The sequence below is a fragment of the Electrona antarctica genome (assembly GCF_951216825.1).
Source record: "Electrona antarctica genome assembly, chromosome: 3".
NCBI classification, from domain to species: domain Eukaryota; kingdom Metazoa; phylum Chordata; class Actinopteri; order Myctophiformes; family Myctophidae; genus Electrona; species Electrona antarctica.
Genome location: NC_136808.1, coordinates 448589 through 476053, shown reverse-complemented (window position 1 = coordinate 476053; position 27465 = coordinate 448589). Strand labels below are relative to the sequence as shown.

At 41.8% G+C, this 27465-nt stretch overlaps 1 protein-coding gene across 1 annotated transcript in view; it reads left to right on the top strand.

Annotated features, from left to right (window-relative positions):
- Window positions 1–27465, top strand: part of LOC306920306 (RNA polymerase II elongation factor ELL2-like) — a gene marked incomplete at its 5' end in the record, with an annotated part of 63447 nt that overhangs the window by 20019 nt on the left and 15963 nt on the right. Inside the window, 2 exons of the mRNA XM_079497021.1 lie at window positions 19504–19637; window positions 24987–25150. Of these exons, the coding sequence (XP_079353147.1) occupies window positions 19504–19637; window positions 24987–25150 (298 nt within the window). The remainder of the gene's footprint in view (window positions 1–19503; window positions 19638–24986; window positions 25151–27465) is intronic.

Genomic DNA, 27465 nt, shown 5'->3' with positions numbered 1-27465 from the left:
TGGTGATGACGACAGCCATGGCAGACAGAGCAGGATGTCATGGCACTGCTCCTTTCCACTTTCTGCGAGGAGACAGGAGGGAGGGGGCTAGAACAAAAGACAGACTGTTTGCAGAAGGCCATTTAGTCAGTCTGCTGAGGGTGTGGAAACAATATATGATGCACGACATGTTACACCAGTGTCTCCCAAACAATGGGTTGCGGACCCATTTCCATGGGTCATGAGTATAGTATACATATTTTCAAAAATAGATTTTGTTAGGAATTAGGATTTGTTTTTTTAAAGATTGTAGACTGTAGCTTGTAGATGGCCTGTTTTTGAAAAATGTCTTGAAAACGTTTGAAATCGCAATGACATAATTATGCAAAATAGGGAACTTGGGAAGGCAGGTTGAAATCATAATCATTGGCTGCATAACTGCCAATACCCATGGCATGTCGTCAAAAAGACAAATAATGGCCAATATATACCGGCTAAACCTATGGTGGTTGTCGGGAAGAAACCTTTGTGTCATATGAGGGTTCCACCCAACAGTGACAATATGCATGGGTTTGGCTGCTCTAACCAATATTACTAACCCTAACCCTAAAAACAGTACGCGGATTCCAGGGGTGAGTCTTAACCGGCCACGCCGGACTAACGGGACGTGGGACTAGCGCACCCCCCCCCCCCCCCACACACACACACACACACACACACACCACCCACACTGACGGCACTCTCTCCATTTTTGTTCAATTGCCTTTATGGTTCGATGAAGGTCGGGGAAAGTGACCCCTGTGTTCCCTGTCCCGTCTCATAAACACTTGAAGGTATTTATGACATTTCTGGGCTTGTGAGCCCTGGCTCGTTCATGAATAGTCACCACCACTCACCAGTCACCGGGACCGCATGCTGTTGTACACCTAGAAAGGCAACAAAAAAATAATTATCAATCAACATTTTGAAAACATTCCAGAGATGCAGTAGTGGCTCAGGTCAGGAGGTAGAGAGGTCGCTTGGATATCGGAAGTTTCCCGGTTCAGGGAATTTTTTACGAAGGACCCCAATGGAAACAAGCTATAGGCTTTCTTGGGTTATTAATCTTCTAGCAGACCATGTATTGAACTGTACTTTCCTGTGCTTTTTTCCCCCTTTTATTTTTTTTATTTTTTTTACAAACTGTTAATAAAGTAATCAATCAATCAGTCAATCAATTTACCATTTATGAAATTTCAGCGATTTTGTGTCAACCTTCCCAGTTCTAGATTCATACCCTCTCTTCTTTGGATTGTAATTGGTTGGTTTTTGGCATCATTACACAGGATATGGCACAAGATGTGGCCTTAATGAGGAAATTAGATCTGTCTTTCTGAAGGTGTGACTGTGTGCGCGTGTGCAATGTGTGTGTGAATTAGTTTTTTCCTGTCTCCCACAAAGTGACAGTAATTAATATCTACTCTCAAACTCAACTGCCACATTTACACCTAAACGTTGCATTTCTTGTGGTCTCTTTGTTTAACAGAGGGACACTGTCATTATTGATGACATTACTGATTTTTTTGTGGCGTAGACCGTATGTGGGGCAGCATTATATGAGGTCAGGTGTTACTGTCAGGTGTTACTAAAGCCCTAACAGCTAGGGCACATTTGGGTAAGTGTCTATGGCCGTTTTAGCCCAAGGAGTGTTTTTCGTGCAAAACTAATGCTTGGAATGGATTCAGAATGATGAAAACCCCCTAGTTTGACACGCCACATGCGCGGGGGGGGGGGGGGGGGGGGGGACCCACAGGAACGCACCCAGGGTGCCGGACCGATTCCGGCGAGCCACCCCGCGTCCGAAACGGTTGAGAAATGGCAGAGTTACCGTGTGGGGGTCCCTCTACTGTACCCTCTACTGCACTGTACTGTCACTGGCACACCCAAAATCACCATATATACAGTTAATATGTGCGTGTGTGTTAGGTTGCGCACAGGTGGTGAAAAACAAACATGCTGTTTTCGTGCTGAGACGCACCCACCCACCCACCCAGCCAGCCAGCCAGCCAGCCAGCCACCCACCCACACACTCCGTAAGGGAGTGGTTGCACCACTCAAAAAGTGTCCCTGACTAAGATACTTAACCCCTAACTGCTCCCCCGAGGACTCAATCATAACCAGCTAGGTGGGAAAAAAATCTAGTGTGTCCTCCGAGAGTGTACAAAATGGAACCATATGGACCCGTAACTTTCTATAATGTGAGTTAAATGAACACTGAGGACTTGTCAGAGAAGCCCATGCATGCCATGCGTCCCTATCACTGTTGCCAACTCTCGTGAGAGAAATAAGCCAACCCACCTCCAAAAACAAGCCAAAAACAAGTCAATTCTTGCGAGAGAAATAAGCCAAATCTCCCCTTGAACAACAAGCCAAACAAGGCCAATAATATGACCATATAATCCTAATAAAAAAGATTTGATGCCTTATTATAGAGGCTATGTATGTCTATAATAATTAATGTTTTGGTCATTTTTTATACTATTACACACATACTTTACTTTAGCCAGGGCTTACTAGAGACATCAGACACCAGCTTCTGTCACTCAATGTGATTCAGACTTCCCCAAACCAATGGGTATTTTATTTATAGTATACATATATAAAAAACAAATTGGCTAAAAGTTGTGGGAAATAAGCGGACTTGGCAACCCTGGCACCTATGACATCTGCCGGTGACGAGGATGGAGCCACCAGCCAGGACCGGCCTAACCTCCAGTGACATTGATTACAATGTGAATGGAGAGCCAGAGAGAGAGAGAGAGACGGGTCGAGGTCGCTGACGGCTCCCGTCTGGGAGCGGATGTGTAGTCACTAGTCAGTGTGTGGGCGTAAGAGGGGTCAACGTTTATCTTAAAAGAACGACTCGGTCTGCGGTCACCTCCAACCCTGCCTCTTTCAGCTTTACTCCTGACCTCTCTGCGGGGGAGAGGGGGGGGGGATCACTGAGCATTATTGAGGTGTTAGGGTCATTCCCAAGTCTAGGGGAATAAGCTCTGGTCAAACAGCAGTTCTACACCTACAAGCTACAATAAGTGAGCTTGTAGATCGACTATCTTTGACGAAGACATTTGGTGTAGACTCATTTGGTGTAGACTAGTCTATACCAAATGTCTTCGCCAAAGATTCCTGCAACTACAGTAGCATCTCCAGTCCGTTTCACTAAGACTAGAGGGTTAAATAAATAAATATGCGTTTCAAACTATTTAAAAAAAATATTTTCGTCGCCCATTTTCTTTTTCCAAAATTCCATTCCAAAAATCATCAAAGATCAAAAGCGAACCGCAGATTCCCTGAATATTTCACTCGAAAGGCAATAAATGTTTAATTATTCATGGTCAGTCGGATTCTTTTAAGTGCCAAGTCCTTTTGTTGAGAGCGCCTGGTCGTCTTGCGTTCAGAGTTGCAGTGTTGTTGTTTCTCTCAGGAGAATCACACTCAGGGGCCCTCATTGCCGCCGGGGGCCCCGATGGCTGGGAATGAGACACGCTCGGAGGCTTTAGGTCTGCTAGGGCCCCCGATGGCTGGGAATGAGACACGCTCGGAGGATTTAGGTCTGCTAGGGCCCCCGATGGCTGGGAATGAGAGAGAGAGAGACAGACAGCCCAGTGGGGGGTCCCGACTGGAGGGGTCTGCCCGCCTGTGGATTTGGAAGTCTCCCTTCTGGCTTCACTGCATGACCAGGCCACACAGCGAAATCCTCAGTGTTTTATATATACTTTATTTTTTATTCTTTTGATTTTGAGAATAGGCAGGTTCAGTCAGGACAACTCAAGAATGGATGGAATATATATTTATTGAATATAAGATATAAGATATAAGAGCAATATATTTATTATGGTTTGGCGATGTATTGGATCTGCTTTTTAGGTACTCAGATCAAGCTCATCAGTCCCGACCATAGGGACTCCGAATCCCCCGTACCTAAACAGTAGATCCAAAACGACAGGTGGTAGCTGGGGTGGAGGTGGGTGAGCAGCAGGTTTGTATACAGCAGCGCGCTGATACAGCAGCAGCAAGCAAGGAAGGAAGCAGGAGGAGGAATGCAAACCTCCGGTTAAAGTAGCCGGTATGAAGATGGAGTGATTGGCTGAGTGAATCATGTGAATGAGAGCGTGATGCTGAGGCGGCCCAATTAACGGCCGGCAGCGACTGCACTGAGGTTCCCTGTCGTAGACTTGCTCTGCGCATGTCTACGACAGGCACAAATGCTCATTTATCTCGGGCACCACAGTTCAATATAGATGTTACATTTCAGTTGTTATTTGTTATACGAGTCATCCAGTCCAAAAAGCGTGCAGGGTCCTATATATACTAAGGTGGCTTCAGTCCTTCACAAAGTTCTCAGATGATCATTTAGAACGGTAAAGTCCATGGTTTTTACACATTGATATCATATGTCGTAGATTCATTTCCATTATTATCATCAAGATGATCAGATTTTCATGTGTAACGGGAAAGAAAAGTATTAACAATAATAGCATTACGCAAACGTTACATCAACAGCAATAACAACACGAGTAATTACAGAAAGCCAAATGGATACACGAACAGGAGCACACCCGACCCGTGTACCCCCGCCCGTGTCCCCATCCGGCTCTACAGCATACACCCATATGTCATCATCATTGGAATGCCTTCATACAAAGTTCGGTTTCACCTGTTTTCTTTTACACAGCTATCTTCTCACTTATATCCATTATCCATACACTGAGGTCCTTCACTAGCCCGTTAACATTGAGTGTAATTATACTAATATTTTCATTGTGAACCCAAGTAGACCATCATTTCTCACCTTATGTCCAATAATATAAAGCTTTGAAATACAAAATAAAGTCTAAACATGTAAACACAGAAACATATAAACAAAGACAAGACTTCCAACATTGAGGTTTCTTTTGTAAAGCAATACCTCAGATGGAAAGGAAATCTTCTGCTTTACAGGAGGCCCTTCCACCACCAAGTATCTGCTAAAAAACAGAATCTTGGTGTCAGTGACATGACACCAGGTGGGACCTGTGGTCCCCCAGAAAAATGGTTTGTACTATATTCAATTGTTTGAATTGGAACCGATCTCTCAACCGAGTGACTCAATTATTCAATCAGGTGTATTTTTTTTTTTTTTACAAAAAACAACTTCTGAAAGTGTTATATAATTCAAAATAGAGTTCTCAAAATATTACCAATATTAATCCTTGTATAGATCCTAATAAACGTAATAGCACTTATTCAGTCAGGTATAAATCCAAATAAGATTATCAACGTGTTACTGATATTCAGGTATAAATCCAGATGTACTTAATACTGTAGAATAAAGTTAAGAAAAATAAAATAAAAACATTTCCAAGTCCCCATTTCCACGCACGCACACACACACACACACACACACACACACACACACACACACACACACACACACACACACACACACACACACACACACACACACACACACACACACACACACATTTTAACCATTTATTTATGTCCACACAAAGGATATGCATACAAGGACACAAATATTATAGGTGCATTAAAGTTACATCTGCAAAGTCATGCCATGTGTTTTCATGATACAACAGGCATGTCACACAGTACTCTATGGGTATAAGTAACAGCGTCTCCGCCATATATGACGGCTGCCAATTATAGCAGAGACACCACAATACTTTGCCAGCCTTTTTGCCTCCTTTTTGGGCATCCCAAGTTGTTGGAACCCTCTAACAACCAGTCTGTGCATATGCCCTAGGCTGCCAAATATAAAGACAAATAGTCTGCACCTACTGTATAGCCCAGCTCTGAGATGTTATGTAGAAGTGGTTGGTATTTTATGACCTTGGTCATAAAGGCTTCCTCTAGGCTGTGGTCAAAGGTGCAGGCTATCTCTAATACAGACACTTCTCTGGACTCTTCATCAACCACAACAATATCTGGTGTATTAGCTGCTAGAGATGTAAAGGTATCCGAGTTATCACTGAGTTGGAACATGGATGGAATGACCCTGGAATGTTTGTACATTCTCACTGAAGATGCATGGTATTTTGATATATCCTTTGCTATGAGTTCCACTATTCTATCATGGCGTGCTATGTACATTCCTTTGTATGCATAACACCCATTCAAGATGTGTGACAGTGTTTCAGTGATCTGTTCTGTGGTGTGGTGCAAGCAATGAGGGACCTGAGTGGTGGGGAACCAGATGGATAGATTGAGTCTGGTGGGAAGGACTTGTAGTCTGGCCTTAACTGTGAATGTGATAATGTCCTCATTGAGTGCAGTGTTCTTGATGAATGCGTGTGAAACGGAGTGATCAGCATGGGGAAGACATGCAAGCTTCCCTTGGAGTTTTAGTCCAGTCCAGTGTTGTTGTTGTTGTTGGTGCTGGTGTACATCCATGAGGACTCGTCTGGCACCTGTAGCTGTTAGCAGGTGACTGTGTCCAGCATAGGTGACCGTTGCCCTGACCTGGGTGAGGGGGTCAGTTATGATATCCTCGGAGACCCTCACAGTCAGTGAGTCAGACCGCACCCACTCCAGGGACACTCCAGTACGGACACAGAGGTCATTTAGGTCTGGCCAGTCCGACCAAACCCCAAAGCCAGCGGAACAGGTGTCCAGTTTCCCGTTGGGTTTCCTCCGGAAGCCAAGGAAGTGTGGCTCTAACTCCCTGGCCAGTGGGACCTTACGCCTCCTTAGGTCCAGGAACAGGGAGGATCGAGCCAGCTCCCTAACATCCTTGTCGTCGTTGTTTAACATTTTTAAGAGGTGAGAAATCCTCATGCTGGTATAGATCCATTCCACGTTTGGGACTCCCAGCCCTCCCTCCCACTGTGGATGAAAAATGATGTCGCGGGTGCTGTGTGAGTTTAGTCCAAAATGTTTTCGCACTAGGCTCACTGTCTTGTCATTCATCTCACACAGACCTTTCTGTTGAATGTGGACATTAGAGAACAGGTGTTGAACTTTGGAGAGCGCCACCACACACACACACACACACACACACACACACACACACACACACACACACACACACACACACACACACACACACACACACACACACACACACACACACACACACACACACACCCTCACACACACCCACCGCGTTCCCTCCAAGTATTACCCAGCCAAGGTCCAAACATGAATCAACATACACATACAGTATATAATCAAAGTATGTCGAATGGATAGACCTGTATGTACCGACAGTTATTGACATGTTGACTAATTCTCACTAAGATCCATTATTTGCATCCACAAGACACTTATCCATCCTTCCTGAGTTTACTTATTAGCCTGTTCATTGTCCGTTCTTTGATGGTATGGGCTGGTTACCAATTGTATGATTCAGTGATAAATAGCATTACTGTCTCTATGTCTGGCGACATTTGTGTGGTGTTGGTGCGACGCGGTGGAATCCTCTGAGTTTTCCTGCCATTCTCTCTCGTTATGCGCCCTGGGTTCGAGGCATCATGATGGTCGTTTTCCAAGGTATTCTTTTCAGCCTCTCCAGGTTATCTGCGGCTGTAGGTACTGGTTGACGAAGGTCCCCGTCGTCCTCTGAGCGCACCACCCTCCTCCTCCTCATGTCCTCCGTGGCTTCTTCTGCACTGTTATAGGTGACGCTGGGGTGCCCAATTCCATCGTAGAGTACTCGTAGTTTTGTCGGTGGAGGAGTATGGAAGGCGAGTTCCTTGGTCTTTTCTTTGAAGCAAGTTGGGGGTGGTTTGGGGCCTAGCGATCTGTTAGCCTGGCTAATAAGCCAGACTAATATCACACAACACTGTCGCGGTATATCAGTCTGGGCTGGCTCCACTTGGATTTCATTTCCCGGGGAACATTTTCTCTTTGACGCAATTGGTCAGAGCTACTGTCAGTCAAAGGTCTCAAGCATTGAACGTCACTGTACCAAAGCCCGCCTATATTGCATACCGTGTCCCGATTGGTCCGACCTGTTCTCTGCTGTAGGAAAGAGGCGTGCTACTGAGCCTCGCCAGACCGTAATCCGCTGGTAGGCAACTTTTTTTTGCCAACGGCTGATTCGGTCTGGTTTATTAACCAGGCTAGCGATCTGTAGCAACGCTGCAAGCCGAGATCGATCTCGATGGCCAACTCTGCTTCAATGAAGTCATTAATAAACTCTGTAATGTTGTTTCTTTCACGTTCTTTAGGGACCTCGTATAAACTTAGTTTGCGTGAGTTTATCTCTAAACTTAAGAGCTTTGACTGCATTCTTTCTTGTTCTTGTAAGACTAGTTTGCAGAAGGTGTCCTTAGCTTCGGTGCCCCCCTCCTCCATGTGCGCCACTCCCTTCTCTGTCTTCTCAATGGCGTCCGTCGTGTCTTACAGGTCAGAGACGAGTCTGGTTGGCTTGCTGTTAACGTCGGCTCGGATATCTGCTACTTCTTTGCTCACCCGTCTGAAAAGGGAATCTTTGAAGTCGTCCAGTTCGCTTTTAACGTCGGCTCGCATGGCTTTTATGTCGGAGTGTATCGTGTTCATGGTGGTTACAATCCCCCGCCGTCGTCGTGTTTCTTAATCTTTTCGGGTCGTTTTTCTTTCTTTTCTTGTCTGGTAGTTGTTCCTTTAGTCTTTTGTTTTAATTCCCCTTCCATTTTTGTGGTTTTAAACTTCGGTATATATTAAATAATAGGGGAACAAATAATCTGGGAGCTGATGTGAAACAGCTTCCCCTGCTGGTGTCAAACCGGAAGTCATCGAAATCCTCAGTGTTTGTTTAGAAAACACTTAAAGGTGGTGTAAGAGACATTATTTTGTTAAAATAAGTGCTAAAGCGGCACAACTTTTCTTTTATTCATAAAAAAAGAATTGAGACATTTACATTGTGTCAAAGGTAATGTTTCACCAAGGCACAGGATCTGACACAAATTTTGACCTGATGTTCAAGAGTCAATGCCCTGAGCAAGCTCTATTAGTTCACAGGTAAAAATGTCAGAACTTCTGCAGGAGACCAGGTTCAAATCAACAGATTTGAGTGAAAATCAACCGATAATTCACAGTAGGTTACTTATCAAGCCCATCTTATCGACCTACTGCATGTAGTCTGGGATCCTACTGGCTGCGATTGGCATGGAAAATCAACCGATAATTCGCAGTAGGTTACTTATCAAGCCGATCTTATCGGTCTACTGCACATGCTGGGAGCCTACTGAAAACGACAAGCCTCTTCATACCCTAACCTAAACCACAAGCACGTAGCAGCGCGTGTTCGCCAACCTTAATCCTGTCGTTTTGGTCTACTGCCTACTGAGAAACGACAAGCCTCCTCATACCCTAACCTAAACATAACCGCAAGCACAGAGCAGCGCGGTCCCAACCTTAATTGTCGTTTTCGTTTTATCAATGCCAATCGTAGCCAGTAGGCTCCCAGACTACATGCAGTAGGTCGATGTGTGGAAGTTACATAGTGCAGCTTTAAATAGCACTGAATTGTGATTTTTTTTAAACAGGAGTTCTTCAGTAAACATAAAATACATGCTATTTTCGATTAAAGTATAAAATAGGGCTTCATACTGGTTAATGTATGTTTTGTAATTATCAACATTTAAATGGATGATTTGTAACTAAGATTTTCTAATAATTGTAGTAAGTAAAAAATACATTTGCGTCTGAGACGAAGTGGTAACTGTACGTATAAAGTAAAAAAATAGGAATTTTAACCAAAAAGGAACGCTTACGCGTTTCGGCTATGCAGCCTTCATCAGAGCATAGCCTATTCATAGGCTGCATAGCCAAAACGCGTAAGCGTTCCTTTTTGGTGTGTGCCAATAAAGAAATGGAAATGTGAGTACTTTGTCCGCCGGATGTGCTACCTTTTTGGATTTTTTTTAAATTCCTATTTTATTGATGTATATTGGATTTGGGTTTGGCACTCCACTGAAAACCATTGCTGATGCGCAACCTCTTTTTCTCATGTAGGGGAGAACGGGGTAAGATGAACCACTTTTTGCTTAAGTTGTCCTGGAAGCAAGGCAAAATGAGATGGCAGTAAAATCTAATGATCTACCCATATTTCAGGATGTCTTCTATCAATTGAAATGATGACTAAGCATCTATGACAAAGGGCCATGAAAATATGACCTTTTAAAAAAAAGTGGTCATGTGGCTCAATTTGCCCCAGGTAAGGGGTAAGTTGATCCAAGTCGAGGGTAGCAAGTCGAACCACATGATATTTGAATGTTAAAAGCTTAAACTTGAACAAATAATGTATTCACTTATAATATAATAACAGTTTTCTTATTTATTTGTTTATTTATTATTTAAACAATATTAAGACAATTAAATAAAGTTTGTTATTCAGAATCTTATATTTGCAATATTGTTAATACAATATTGCAAACTTATCTTAAATGAGTATGTACATGCAAATTAAAGGTCATTCAGTATAATTTGAGTAGCAAAGACTTAATATATATATATATATATATGAATAGTGATTCCCATTGACTCAATTTACCCCCGGACATTGGCTCATCTTACCCATAGCCACCATTTTAGAAAACAATGACTAGAATAAGCTACTTCAGACAATTGAATTGCTAAATGATTCACATGGTTCTATCCATTGACAAATCATCAACATGTATGATATTACATTTTAGACCTAGGTACATTTTACATGATGTGTCGAAATTTTACTTTGACCGACAAAAACAGTTTTTTGTGTAAAATAATGTTTTCTACTTTCCCCATGTGCTTCCCAACTTCACAGCCAGGTGTAAATTATGGATGCTTACTAGATTTAAGGTCACATGGCAACACAGGTTTCTAGTTTTCTAGATAAAGGGGGTGGTTCAACTTAAACGCTGGCTCATCTTACCCCGTTCTCCCCCTACGTATAAAGTATTGGAAAACAATGAACATACTCGAGTAAAGTAAAAATCAAATAAAAAAATCAAACCTATTCTTGAGTAAATGTACTTTCCACCATCCACCATGGGCACTCGCCCCATGGCACCATCCTCCTGTGAACATGAGGTCCATCAATCATGCATTGTGCTTGGTGAAGAGGAAGCAAGTGAAATATGGTGAAATATCTCCTGAATGCTTTCATGCCCGACTGAATCCTGTCCTTTGTTGTTTTTAAATCGATGCTGGAGGATGATGCCAGCGCTACACATCAAATATTTACGCTGGCGTCTGTCAGCAGAGAGAGAGCGTTCCCTTTGCACAGCTCGTTAAATGTCTCAAATTAACTATTTCATTGAGCCGCTGATTTAAATACAGAATTTTCTGAATCCGACTCAACTTTATTATCACATCTCAGGTTTACAGGTGTAAAGATGAAGTGTGTGTGTGTGTGTGTGTGTGTGTGTGTGTGTGTGTGTGTGTGTGTGTGCGCGTGCGCGTGTGCGTGCGTGCGTGCGTGTGCGCCATAGCTGCATCAGCTATGTACATGATAGTACCAGCACTTTGTGAGCAGGTTCAACTTCAGAAGTAATTACTGTGGTTTCCCAACCATTTTTCACAAAAGCTGAGACCCCCCCCCCCCCTCACACACACACACACACACACACACACACACACACACACACACACACACACACACACACACACACACACACACGTTTATAATAAGCCCTATATACCTTTTTTTTCTTTTTTACTTTTTTAAAGATTTACATTTTTCTTTTCTATAAGACAAGTTGGATTGATATCACATTGAGAACGTACAGGCAGCAGTTATGCTACCCCAGGTTGGAAAACACTGCGGCAGAGTTGTCAGGATTCCCCACGTCAGCAGCTCAGGGGCCCTATGGGGCCCTCAACACTAAAATGCACTAATGCATCTCCAGCTGAGAGGTGGCCTCATTCTTACAGTTAGTGTAAACTGTGAGGGCCATTCTTTTCTTCATGTTTGCGTTTGAACAAGACCTTTGTAGTTTTATGACTGTGTTGAGTTGGCTCTTAAATGTTTACAGATCGGCTACCATACGTGGTTGCCGTGAGAGTGAGATGGTGTGTGTCATGAGATCACTTGGGTTTTAAGTGAGATGGTGTTAATTAAGTTCAGGTGGCTTTTAAGTGAGAGACACGGCCGCCCATTTCCTCTGCTTTTTCCTCAAGAAATATGGACCTTCAAATGGGTCTCATCATTGCTGCTTAGTGCTTACCCACTTAAAGCTCTTTTGTGTAATGTGGGGTCATTTTCATATAGACAGATTCTGATTCATTTTTTAACCCGGTACAGGCTTTAGTTTAGACATACTATTGGTCTGACTGTCATTAGACCGACAACCTACCTCAAACCCTAACCTAACCGCAAGCACGGGATCAGCGCATGTTCGACCGCATGTCCGACTGTTGTTTCCGCATGTCAGTCCGTTGGTGTGTCTAATCTGCGTGTGCATCCCTTCGTTTGTATATATGACTCGTCCATGCACTTTTTATATGATGTAGTACAAACACGGAGCCATTCCGATTTTTAATTATATGCATCCCAGTAGTGATTTCCGTTATGAGCAAATTATGTAGGCTACTGTTGCCCCCTTATGCGTAGATTAAATGACCTCCTTTCGAGAGAGGGGTGGACTTTAATTGAGTTTTTGAGACGAGAGGCCTTAAGACACGCCCTCTTTTAAAACCTTAAAATGTTTTTGCTAGTGGGTTTTGTTGCTCTACCTTTCTTTTCTACTAAGAATAAGCCTGTTTGTAGCCTCTTTGGCACCTCATGTGTGTATACTAGTTGTAAAGTGTATTTTTCTGAGTACTTAACCCCCTCCTCTTTAAGGACTCAGCCAGTGATGCCCTGTGAGCCTATGTAATAATGTTGGATATATATTATGTATTTGTAACATGGACCAAAAAATTTATACCAGCAGTTGGTGCCTTATGAATTACCGAAGTCTTATGGACATACTGACTTTTTTGTTAATCATTTATTTTCTGAATATGTAAATTAATTGTGTTTGCACTTTCGTTGTGTTGCTGCTTGCAGCTTATATACTTAATACTGAAGGGGTTTAGCTGGTTGTGGTGTGTATCTACCCGGACAGGGGAGGATGTCGCACTGTCTGACAGTATAAATGTGACACACTGCTTTGTTTATAGCATTTACAACGCTGACGAAGGCCCCTGGCCGAAACGCGTTCGTTGTGTTGCTGCTTGCAGCATACCTTCCCTTGTAAAGATGAAACAATAAAGTGCCTTAAAGGACTACTCTGTGAGTGCTGGATTCTCCTTCTTCTAAAATGTGTTTCCTGACCGTGCACCCGGTAAAATGTTCCAAGAGCTGAGATAGCTGGAGTTGTGCGTGCTTCTTCCTTTCGAAAACATCCCTTCGTTTGGAACATATTTTTTAATGGGTGTGGCTAGCGATTCAGGGGCTGAAGCCTAGACTGTCACTGTTGACATTATTTTCAAATGCTTCTGACTAACATTCTGTGCAACGCAAGCAGAGCGCTGAAAATTCATGGATCATAAATCAGATGTCCTGTCTCGCCCCACCTCCTTTCGCCTTTGCAGTCGCATAAATAAGATGTCGATTTTGGAAAGACAAACCAACAACATATTTAACAATGCCGGTTTTATTGCAATTATTTCATTTAGACAGGACACAAACATGGCCGCTTCCCTTCCTGAATTGGCAGGGTTGAAAGGCAGTTGACCCTGACTCTCTTATGAGACATCCTACTTTACTCCATAAACAATTTATTCCAAACCTCAGTTTATAGGGAGTGGAGAGAGAATAATGAAAGAAAAAAACCTTTTAATAAAAACCATTGGTGCCAGCTGTTCTTCTAGTTTCATGAGTGTTTGCACAACGAGGAACATGAGATTGCTTTGACATATTTCGTAGGTGTTTTAAGATGGGTGGCACCAAACAGAAAGGGAAATGGTTTTTTTTTAGTGTTCCATTTCTTTTGTCAGAGCGCTTGTTGAAATGTCAATGTTGTGAACCTTGTTTTACAGCTGTTATGCTAAATGATTTAGCATATTCTTTAATCTTTATTGACAATATGTGCATCCATTGATGTTAGGACATCTCCAAAGTGTAAAAATTGTTGATGACCAAAATATGTCAGAGACAAATTAAATGAATGTGAATTTGTCCATTTGCAATAAGAGAGTGAGTGTACAAATGTAACCAAATGGATCATTAAGGGTTCAATTTGGTTACATTTGAACATGCTCAGAGTCAACACTGAGGATTTCCCGTGCAGAAAATCAAGCCACCTGTGCAGACACAATGAAGGCACCCTTCAGTACTATCAGGGCATAGAAAGGGTTTTTATTTAGTGTTGTCTCCTGCGGAGAAGGCCTGCATGCACAGACATGTGCTGTGGTGTGATAGGAGAATACAGTCGACTAGGCGTGTCTCTGCTGCTCTGTTGCCACTGCTGCAAGCCTGAGAACAAACACCTGAATCTGAAATATACCACTCTGGAAGACGGTGTCCTGGTCAACACATGTTGCATTATAGTGTTGCGTGTAGTGTTGTTTTGTGTCATTTTTTTGTGTTAAGGTGCTATATTAATGTACCGTTTATTTTTCCCTGTACACCAAGTATCTTCCCAGAAGATAGGTAATCTACAAGCTCACAATGTGTTGCGAGTGTGACACGTGTGTGCGTGCGTTTGTGTGTGTGTGTTCGGCCCACTGGCCCTGGAGGTTGTGCCGTGCTCCAGTGTGTCTGCCAGGGGATCTGAGGCACGCCTCACTGGAGCAGCCTCTTCAAAACACTGTTTACCCAGGGGGATTTATTTAAAGATGTACTCGTGTGTGTTTGCGCGTGCGTGTGTGCGTGTGTGTGTGTGTGTGTGTGTGTGTGTGTGTGTGTGTGTGTGTGTGTGTGTGTGTGTGTGTGTGTGTGAAAGTTCAAAACACACCAGCCTATGGTGCATATTCTACGAACTTAGAGAAATGGTCTCTTTCTCAACGCCTAACATTAAAATAGAAGCAGTATTTATCAATGTGTGGCTCCCACACTGGGCTATATGATCCATTGATCTGTGCATTACAACAGCTATGATGCAGCTGGCAGCAGAGAGCCAGCAGCGTCTCACATTATGCTGACTAGGTCATTTCTTTCCCTCTGATGAGATGAAGACAGTGAAAACCAAAGTAACAGATGCATGGTGCTGTCACATCACTCACTGACCAGTTAAAGGAGCATTCAGTGATTTGGATGATTTGGAAAACCATTCAGTCCGCCCCGGTAACAAAATGTGCACATGCACGCTCTACAGTGGGGGGAAGTGCAACAGGCCAACAGCATGTGCACCAAGGCCCGCCCCCAGTCGATCATGATTGGAGGAAGGCCCCTCTCATCCTGATTGGATGAAGGCTTTGCCACCCGCCACCAAAACTGAAACTAGGGTTTTTTGACCCCAGTGGCTCACTGGGGACAGGGAGGAACTCCTTATATAGTCAGCACACTCTATAGTAGGGAGGATTATCCAGAAAAAAAGAAAAAATAAGTGATATTTGAATTAAGTCAAATCACTGAATATACCTTTAAAGGTGTAGTGAAATGAAAGACCATATCCATGGTCATCATATGGTCATACCTAACAATGGATGCCAAAAAAAAAAAAATCTCATTTTTGTGTGTTTTTATATCAAACGTCCATAAAAATATATTTTTTATTACTTCCTGAAAACGAAAACGTGCTGCGTGATGACGTGTCGAGGCCAACATCGATAAAAGCCAATAAAAATGAAGCTCACCAGTTTAATTCCCCATATCTCCGCATCCGTCCAGCACAGGCTGCACAGCTGCTACTGATTACAGAAATCTTCAGTTTTTATTCCCATTCAAGATAACATCCAGAGAGTGTATTACTCGGTTTCAACTTAATCATCACGCTAAAAATGTATCTGAAAACATTATAGGGTAGAAATAAGCCACATTAAGAGTAAACTGGTAAAGCTGGACGACTATCTGATTTGTAAACAAACATCCACACGCTGTCCTGCGTAGCATAGCTACACGTCCCTAGCTACCGTCCCATCCCCTGAAGGGATGCGACGCTCTGATTGGTTCAGAAACTTCATAGCGGTGTTTCAACTTGAGACCGTCTGAAACTTCAAAATAAAATGTCCACCATTTCCGTTTCACTACGCCTTTAAAGACTTGAAACCAAACACTGGCTGCTGTTCAAACTGTACACAATGGGATCTGTTTTCCTACTGCTTCTCAACATCTGATACCATACCATACCATACCATACCATACCATACCATACCATACCATACCATACCATACCATAGGAAAAAAATAAAGTCTGCAACATTGGTATGAAAACTCAGCTCCACTGGTTTATTTGACTCAACGTTTCGATCCCTTAGGATCTTCTTCAGGAATAGTGTGACAGGGAATGGGTGTGCACCTTTATACAGGAAGGGGTACAACAGATTGGCTCTAACGATGGGTGGTGACTAATGCCACCTAAGCCCAAACCAATTATCCAATTTCCAATATCACAATAATAATAATAAACATGACAGGTTTAAATATACAAAGATACGACAGGTACAGAATGTGTACACAATATGCAATATTTAAGCACAATAATACACAGGCTAAATTCAGGATAGGACACAAAACATGCATGTCATGGATAACACAAATCTAATTTAAAATTCCAGATGACTCATTTATTTATTGTTTGGTGTTGAAAATAAAATCCCAAAGCTCCTAGTAAGGAAGCTGAGACCATTACTTTAATTATCACCAATTGTGTCCGATGCTGAGAACAAATGAGGATGAGGACTAGTAGTTCTTCAGGAGGGGCACTCCATCATCAGAGTCCATCATCTGACAACCTACAGATAGTAGAGAAGAGAACATGTGAGATACAAATAGTACATCAGGTGAGTACCTAAACATAATAAAGTATAGGGCATACACACTGTACTACTGCAAGAGTTAAAATCAAGTTAAAAACCATCAAGTAAAAGGGGATAAATTCATCACAAATGTACTCAAAAGTATACTGGATTGAGAGACTCATAATCAATGTACAATTATAGGAATGGTCTGATATCGAAAGACTCATTCAAGCCCTTATTCACAGTATTGAGGGTTGACATCCAAAAAGTTTCAGAGTAAAACATCAATGTCTCCACCCCTAGGTGGCAGTTGGACCCTTTCAATACCAATATACCTCAAGGAGGAAATACAATGTTGGGCTTGGTGGAAATGTAGGGCTACAGGATTTTTGAATTTTTTGTTTCTTATGTCACTCCTATGTTCCGAAATTCTGGTTTTAAGGGGTCTTAGAGTTTTGCCTATGTAGGCAAGCCCACACACACACTTAAGCATATAGACCACATTATTTGTCGTACAGCTGATAATGCCCTTGACTTTTAAAGTCTTGCCTGTAGTGGGGTGATTAAATGTATGACATTTTGATGTGAAACCACATTGTGCACATCTGCCACACTTGTAATTACCATCTGGAATATCAGACAAAAAATGTGTGGGTGTCTCCTGACGTAAATGTGACCTGACCAAGAGGTTCTTAAGATTTTGCGAGGAGGGGCAGAGAAGGTTCTTCCTAGGGTGGGATCTGACCTCAAGATATGCCAGTGCTTTCTGATCGTTGCTTCGAATTGTCTACCTAATGGAGAATACTGTGTATAACAGTTAATTTGTTGTTCTTTATCAGTCTTCTCCTTTGTTTTAAGACACTCTAATTGGGTACATCCACTGAATTTGTCTATGGCAGGTCTGATCCATTCATCTGGGTACCCACGTTGTTCAAAACGATTTTGGAGGTCATTTGCATGTGTAGTGAATGATTGATCTGAGCTGCAGATCCTACGTACCCGTTTGAACTGACCCATAGGGATGCCCTTCTTCAATGGGGTCGGATGATAACTTTCACCATGCAACAGGGCATTTCGGTCTGTCGGTTTCCTATACAGATCCATGTTTAGTTGTTTTCTTTAATGACAAGAATGTCAAGAAAATTCATTCGGCAACGATCAGAGGCCATGGTGTCCTATCCTGAATTTAGCCTGTGTATTATTGTGCTTAAATATTGCATATTGTGTACACATTCTGTACCTGTTGTATTTTTGTATATTTAAACCTGTCATGTTTATTATTATTATTGTGATATTGGAAATTGGATAATTGGTTTGGGCTTAGGTGGCATTAGTCACCACCCATCGTTAGAGCCAATCTGTTGTACCCCTTCCTGTATAAAGGTGCACACCCATTCCCTGTCACACTATTCCTGAAGAAGATCCTAAGTGATCGAAACGTTGAGTCAAATAAACCAGTGGAGCTGAGTTTTCATACCAGTGTTGCAGACTTTATTTTTCCTCTTGTACTGCCTTTTGTCCAGCACCTGGGCTAGAGTGGAGGTGCATGCTCTATTACCTTTACCTTTACCATACCATACCATACCATACCATACCATACCATACCATACCATACCATACCATACCATACCATACCATACCATACCATACCATACCATACCATACCATCTTTATTTATATAGCACATTTAAATAACAACGTTGTACCAAAGTGCTTTACAGTAAAACATTGGAAAAAAAACCACAACTTCATTAAAAAACATACAAATACACAGTGTCACTTTAAACATCAGAAAACAACTCATGCTGTGCTTGGAAATGCCAAAGAATAATGATACAACTTGAGGCGTGATTTAAACACCTGAAGGGTGGGGGCTTTACTTTTAGCTTGGGAGCTGCCACTGCAAAAGCCCGGTTCCCTCTGAGCTTCAGCCTGGTTTTTGGCACCTCCAGGAGAAGCTGGTCAGAGGAGCTAAGGGTCCGTGTGGGAACATAGGGTTTCAGCAATTCAGAGAGATAAATGGGTGCTAAGCCGTTTAGACACTTAAAAACGAAGAGCAGGATTTTGTTGTGATGTTGAGAACAACTGTTTTAGACTACATATACTAGTCAGTACTCATATGACAGCCATTGTTTGAACCATTTTCAGACAAAAATGATCACACATTTAGCAAAATTACACGTGAGCTATGTTTGCAGAGGAATTATAAAATAGGGAATAAGTGGTTGACATGTATTTGCATATTCTGATCTTAAATGTTCCTGTATACACATGAATATTGCCAACCCTAAATAAATCTCTTAGCTGCCGCTGACTGTACATCTCCAAACACAGGCCTGTACTGGGCCATGGCTCAATGGTCCAGGCACCTTGGCTGGTAATCCAGTCTGGCAGTGTGCCGTGGGTTCGACTCCCGATCCTGACGGCCTTCACTGCATGTCTTCCCCCCCATTTCCTGTCAGCCTACTGTCTGTCCCTCCATAAAAAATAAAGGCGAAAGCCACAAAAAAACACAGGCCTGTTTTAGTCTGGAGTTATTCAGTCCACAGCCTAATGTATATTGTTCTTCTTTTTTTGTTGTTGTTGGTGTACATAACGCAATGTAACATTTGTGTGTTTGTGTGTAGGCCTACACCATGTGTGTGTTTTTAATTTATCCGATAACTAATTGTGTTTGTTTTCCTCTCACAGTACATAAAGATCCCAGTGTCTGCGGGCGTCGCTGATACGTCATCTACTGTACGTGTGTTCTCCTTCTACTTGTCCACTGACAGCAAGGACCAGCCTCAGGCTAGCTTCGACTGTGTCCACCAGCATGTCACCAGGTAAGAAGATGACCACTATGTCCAAGGAAGAAAGAGACTTCCACATTCAGATTCAAATACTTTCTAAAAAAAATTAAGTATAAAGTTATTAGGTCAACCATTTCTTTGTATGTTTAACCCATTTTGGGGCGGGAACCGCTTTTGGTGTTTTAAACATTATGTTATAATTTAGCTATTGAAAAATAGCAGATCTACAAGCTCATAGCTTGTAGGTCTGCTATTTTTGAAAAATCGTGAAAATATTTATTTCAGAAAACTGGAGGATTTAGAAGATTGCTTTTTAATTTTGAGGTTAAGTTATTTGTCCTATCTGCCCAGCGGAACTTTTGTGTAGGAAGCCTACAAGACATCGTTGTCTTCTTGTTTTGTCAGCCTGTAGTCAGGGATCATGTTAATCCCAGTTGGTTTTCCACACATTAAATCCTGCATTGAACCCGTCTAGCGTGAGAGCTATATCTGTACAGTGACATAACATACACACAGGACCACAAAGCCACATGATTGACACTCTGTTGGCCTTGGTTTATGGCAGCTATATAGGTTGAGATGGTTGCACGCTGTCCTCAGCTGGCCCCAGTAAAAGTTGCAATTGGATTGCGTTTTAATCTAGCACTGCATCTATCTATTTATTTATTTATTTATTTATTTATTTATTTATTTATTTATTTATTTATTTATTTATTTATTTATTTATTTATTTATTTATTTATTTATTTATTTATTTATTTATTTATTTATTTATTTATTTATTTATTTATTTATTTATTTTTAAATAAATACATTTAGACTAGCCAATTATTATTGAAGCATTATAAGTGCATTATAATGCATTATAAATGTTAGACCCTGTTACCTGGTATTTATAATGTGCTGAGTTTGCATTATTACCAGCACTTATAAATTGTATAATTATAATGTATAGTACAGTACTTCATAAACCCTGTTATAAGTTGTTAATGCATAACAATAATGCATTATAAATGTGGTTTTAACGCATTATAGCCACGACCTTAAAGGTCTTATACCAACATTTTTATAATAATGGATGAATGAATGATTAAATTGATTACTTTGATGAAGTGCTCATGGATGAAGGTTCATGTCATAATAACTATATCAGAGACAGTACGATCATTGTTTAGGTGGAGTCATGCCTTGCTCCTTTGTTTTCAGCAGGGTCTGTAACAACAGGTGGCTAATTTGTAGTCCATTTATTTTGAACTTTACATAAAGGAACCGATAGGCTGTCTGTAGCAGATAGGTTGTAGGTTGCTGTAGGGACAGTTAATTTACTAATAATACACTGCTTGTTGTTTCCTGTGCTTATTAGTGTATCCAAAGTACTTATCAGCAAACATTCAACAGCCTTACAGCAGCTTTCAATGTCCTGTGTCACAGCCTGATACAAAATGAAGCATATGGACTGGCACACATTCACAGTGAGGACAGTAAACATCAGGGAAACACCATTTTATAGTCATGGTCATGGAGAACAGGGAGCCAGTTTAGTTGCACCACCTCACACTAAGTTTAAACTTAGCCTAGTTATAGCTTAAATGGCTTTTAAAGGTATAGTAAGCGATATTTTTTGGTTAAAACAAAAGGTATTTTGTTAAAAGGTTAAATCACTATATAGAGGGTATGCGCATGCTTAAAGTGAATGGCACATCGAGTGGAAAATCGAGTGGCAAAGTGAGTTTAACATTGTTTAATGTTGTTTAATGCAATCAGATCAGATGTATGGGCTGTCAAGGCCAGAAAGTAGTTTTTTGCCACTCATTAGGCATTCCTGCATAACTTCCGGGTTTGATGATGATGTCACGCACATACCCTCCATAGAGACACACGGGGACTACAAATGTCACGCCCCCAAATGAGACAGCGGCCCCAATTCTGGTCCGTTTCAACGGTGTACTGCAGCTGCCAATGCAATCCCTATGAGAGGCATCATGAAATACCCTAATTTCACTGGTTCATTACTGAGGCTGTAGCGATATTTTTTGTGTTCTAATAAAGTGTCCCATATGTTTGATTTGTCCCTTTCAATGTCACATACCTGCCATCTCAATATACATCCCACAATGTACTATAATATACTCCATCAGTTTGTGAAAAGTGCTAGCATTGTAAATCTCAAGTCAAAGTGGTCGCACGGTATATATGTCACGATTGCATCCCTTGAGGTTGTCAATACCCAGATATATTTGTTGTATTTCGTTTTATATGCTATGTATTTGTTGAAAATGATCTAAACAGCATCTTGCAAGATCTGGAGAATTCACTAGGTAGTTGAAAATGTCAGGATGTCACTCCTCCATTTAGCTGGGTTATTTTCCAATGCAACTTATTCAGCCAAGTTCATTATTAGTTGACAGCGGTAAAACACACCGTCGGAGCTCCGCGGTAGGTAGAACATAATTATATAGTAAGCCTGTGACATGTTCAAAATATAGACATGAATAACAAAGTCAGTCGGGATCGGGATGTATATCGAGAATTTGACTCTTCAAAGTCGGTGCTCGTAGCCTCGTAAAGGCAGTGACGTCCCTTAAAAGCGACAGGTTCTCTGTCTGCCGTCTCCCCCTCTGCTCTGTATATAAAAATACACCATTTAACAATATGGGTAACTCATTCAAGTGGTAAATTAAATGTGAAATACATCCTCTATTGAGAAAACAACAATATATGTTGACAAAGACACTTCATACATTTGGAAACATATTTTTATTCAAATCAATATAGTCTTCAGTTAATTTCATATTATTTTAAAAGTAGGCTAACTACAGTTGAATTTCAATGGACTTCTATGGGCTGGCCTGCAGTACAAAGTGGGGACGCTGTCTCATTTGGGGGCGTGGCATTTGTAGTCCCCGTGTGTCTCTATTCTGATAGTAATCATTGCTATAGAGTGTTTGTTCAGTAACAGGAGTCTCCCCGTCTCTCCAGCTTGTTAATAAACACCTGCATTTTCATGTAGGTGACAAAGTTTCAGCCAATCAGGAGAGAGTAAAGGCCCTTAAAACCAGGCTCCAGACTTCCCAAAACAAACTGGTCAGGCTCCTACTTGACCTAGCCCCCCGAACCCACCTCACCCCTGCCCACTTCGACAGACTGGAATGGCTTAGGGTCGACGACAGAGTACAGCATCTTGCAATGGGTCTGGTCCACAAGATTCGATACACCACCAAGATACCCATGTACCTGTCTAGATACTTCCTTAATGTTAACGAAGTCCACACCCACAACACCAGAGGGAGTGCAACGAACCATGTACAACCCAGATTCGGCACAAACAAGGGACTAAATTCTTTTCGCTCCTATGCCACCAAAATGTGGAACGCCCTACCAACTGTCATTAAGACATGCGAATCCCTTGACTCCTTCAAAACCGCTCTCAAAGGGCACCTACGGATGGCTGCAATTCGAAACTGGCCCCCGTAAAATCTGAATCCCCCCCCACCGCCCCCCCCTCTTTCCCCTCACTGTATATGTTTCTTTTCCCTTTTTACCTCCTTTATGATGAATTTTACCTCCCTTATGATGAATTCCTGTTCTGTCTATAGAAGTGTCTATTTGTACGTCTCTAAATGTTTTGATGATTTGAACATGGTGGACCCTATTGGAAACAAGTGTAATGCTTAATTGGGTCGTCCACTCACAGTTAACAGCCTTTGTATTGAGTTTGTGCTTGAAATGTACTGTAATTCTGCAAACTGTTAATAAATTCTTCAATCAATCAATCAATCAGTAGCCATTTATCAGCTTAGTTTCCAGTTCCAATTTTGTTCCAACTTTGTGTCATCACTTCCAATTCCACTTGTTTAATCGGTATCCTGACTGCGTTCTACATCCTGATTGGATAAAATTGGTATCCCGACCTGAAAATGCATTTTCTGTATAATAAAAAGCTGGAGAGACATGGGGACTCCTGTTACTGAACAAACACTCTAGCAATGGGTACTATTTACAATTTAGGCATTTAGCAGACGCTACAGTAAGAGCAATTTACAGTAAGCAAGAACAAAAACATGGTAATACATCATGTACATAAAAATAGTCATCATGAATCATACGTAAGCTAAGAACCGTGGAATATGAAACTACCGGTATGCATTTATACTATAGAGTGCTATGTCTACATAAACATGCTATCTAAGTTACATTAGTTGAGCCTTTGCATACGCCTGTAAGGTCGTCGAGGCTAGGGCTAGTTCTAAGGCAAGTGCTACGGGCTGGAGAGGAGTCTGAAGAGGTGGGTTTTCACACTATACTATCACAATATAGAGCTTTTTAACACTTATTTTAACCAAAGAAAATCACTTACACTACCTATTTAAGTCAAGAAAGACTTATGCATTACTAAAAGCCATTTAAGCCATAACTAGGTTAAGTGTGAGGTGGTCCAACCCCCTACAGATGTCAATAGCCTAACCATGTGGTATTCCCACACCAAAAAGTGGTGCACGCGCTTGCCGCGCACCCTGTTCTTTCTTGGTTTCAGATGTTTTCTCTTATAGGGGATTCACACTGAGACGGACTGAGTCAGTTTGATTCGAAGTTTTGCGAACCGTTCCCGAATACGGTTGCCTGATCCCCGCTGGCCATGATTCACATTGGCAGAGATTCAAGAGCGCACGCGGGTACACTTCATTCAACGTATGTGCCTCAGAGGGGTGCTGTGGACTATGGGGCTTTGAGAGACAAAGTTATAATAATAACATAACAACAATACACAACCAAAGCGGTGTGCGCTGATGGTCTTAAACAGCGCGATGTAACATTGTCTCTCGTCTGTATGACGGTGACATCATGTACTTATCCTTGGTATGTTAACAGTGACGTCACTGACTAAACCGTATGTTTGTCCTAGCTGCAGCACATGCCATGTGTTTCTTTGTTTATGGGTTTTTTTCCACGGCTCGTGCTGTGCTACTCAAACACTAGCGGATTATCAATCATTCTTTGTCAACATTCAAGTACCAGAAGTACAACCCAGGTAAAATAATGTGTCATTATAAAAAAATATAAATTATGATTATAGTCCACTTCCTCCTTTTAGTACGAATGGCTTTCACATTGCAGCAAAACGTATCCAAGACTTGACTGATTGCGATCCCAGGTACGGTTGGGAATGGTACGCATCATTCACACTACCACAACATCTGCAAAGTGGTCCCGAGTGCGCACCCGGGACCATAGTGTGAATCCCCTATAAGATACACTTTTATCTGTGTTTAGGAAACGGAACGCTAGAGTTTCCTTTCATGCCATTTCACAAATCACTGATTGGGACTCTGGACATTTTGCTTTGATTCCTTGGACTGCTTCACCCCTATTTTGTTTTCACAGCGATGGTCGGGACCGTCTGGAAGGCCAGGGCAGCATCCAGGACAAGATCACAGTGTGCGCCACTGACGACTCCTACCAGATGACCCGGGAGAGGATGAGCCAGGTGGAGAAGGACAGCTGGAGCCGCGCTGCCATTGAGATCAAACCGGGGGCCACGCATCCAAGTAAGACCACTCTACTACTTAACTTAAACCCTATCAAACCAGGGGCCACGCATCCAAGTAAGACCACTCTACTACTTAACTAAACCAGGGGCCACGCATCCAAGTAAGACCACTCTACTGCTTAACTAAACCAGGGGCCACACATCCAAGTAAGACCACTCTACTGCTTAACTAAACCAGGGGCCACACATCCAAGTAAGACCACTCTACTGCTTAACTAAACCAGGGGCCACACATCCAAGCAGTGTTGTAACTAACGCCCTTACATCACGTTACGTTACCTAACGGCGCTACTTTTTGCAGTAACTTGTAACGGAGGCTTTACATTTCCCTATTCCATAACGGCCTTATAGTTATTGTCCGAGCGTTACCCGCGTTATAGCGTTATTATGTCAACGTATGATCCAAGTGAAAAGTTTCCCCATACAGCGCCGTGAGTCTGTCATACAGGCTCTGTGCTGACTGCTGCTGAGAGAGCGCGCCGCTCTCTGTGTTGTACTGTGTTGACAGTTTTGTTTGTGCTCTCATACTAGCCTCTGAGCCTACATGGCTACGCACCCTAACTTGAACAAAGCATGTCGCAGAAGAGGTCATTGATTGGCTAACGTAGGGACAGATTTCAGGGTAAGCCAATCAGAGACAGTCTGACAGAGTAGGGCGGGTCTTTCGTATGGCTGTGGTAAACAGTTCTAAACTCAGACACACAAACCCTCGTAACGCATAAACAGAAAACGCCGGTTGAACGAACATTATTACCACACGCTACAATGGCAAATACGGATGACAGCGAGATCGGATGCTTTGTGGGTTGGAAATACAAGCATTATCTGAGTACTTGCGGGTCAAGGAAATGTTTTAACATGCCATGGAGTGTCCCCGCTGTGTGATTCGATTCCCCGTACTGCCTTTATTATTACTGCTGTGTCCCTCCTGCGCAGCACAGTGCCTGACGTTAGCCGTGCGTTAGCCTTGCACACCGTTGCATGCAACCGGGGACCCGTGGCCACCTCCCCGGGCACAGTGATAGGGCTGTCCTCTCCCCCCCAGAAAAGCATTGAGGTGAAAATGCTAATTATGTGGCGGACAGAAAGCATTGTCCACAATGCAAATCTAAGAAAGCATCTTAAATCAGTCCATGACCTACGCTGCCTCACATCACCAAAACAGACAAAGATCGATTTTAAATCGCCACAGAGGCATGTCACCAAGAGTCAACTTGACAAAATTATTGCCACTTGCCAGGTATGTTGTTGAGGAAATGCTTCCCCTCAACGGTGGAGTCTGTTCCTTTCAGAGCACTGGTCAGCAAAATACTAGTGAAAGCAGGGCCAATGTGCAGAAATACATTTTCCAAATACCTGAACAGTGAATATTCTAAAATGGAAGATGAGCTCAAAAATACATTTGATGAATTAGAATATCTCTCTACCACTGCAAATAGGCCTATATGGACTCATTTTTTATTTTATTTTTTTCATATTGCAAATTTGCACAGCACCATTTGTTTTGAAGGCAAGTTGAGGCTACAATGCCTGTCAAAATTTCTGAACATGTTTTATTGTTCCACTACATTTCATAATGTTAGGGAGTTGTCTTTTCTCTTACTGTGCGGCAGAACAAAAAACCTTCTTTTAAATCGTTTTTTATATTATTATTTTTTTAAAGTAAAGTAAAGTAACTTTTCAAGTTACTTTCATAAAGTAAAGTAAAGTAAAGTAACTTATCTAAAAAAAGTTACTTTTTTAGATAAGTAACTATAACTATAACTCTTTACTTTTTAAAAGTAACTTGAACAACACTGCATCCAAGTAAGACCACTCTACTACTTAACTAAACCAGGGGCCACACATCCAAGTAAGACCACTCTACTGCTTAAACTAAACCCTATCAAACCGTCATAAATGAAAGAAGAATGAAAGATTTTCCATAAATCTTACCTGTCGCGAGCTTGTAGATAGGCTATTTTCACTATTTGAGTTCCGAGGAGATAGCAACTTCCTGAAAATGCTTTGTTTATGTTTGTTTGTTTCACTGTGCAATAAGTCAATGAAGAGAATATTTTGGAACATCTATTTCTAAATAACTATTGAAGATATCTTACCAGTATGTATTTGTAGCTGCATCATGACAAGTTAATTATCTTGTCTACTGTCATGTTGTATGTTATGTGTGGACCCCAGGAATATTAACTGATGTTAGGCATCAGCTAGCCTCGGAAACCCAGACATTTTTATTTAGGCATCAGCTAATAAGGATCCTAATGAACTCTATAAACAAAATTAGTTAACTACTACACAACCCAAACCGCTACCAAA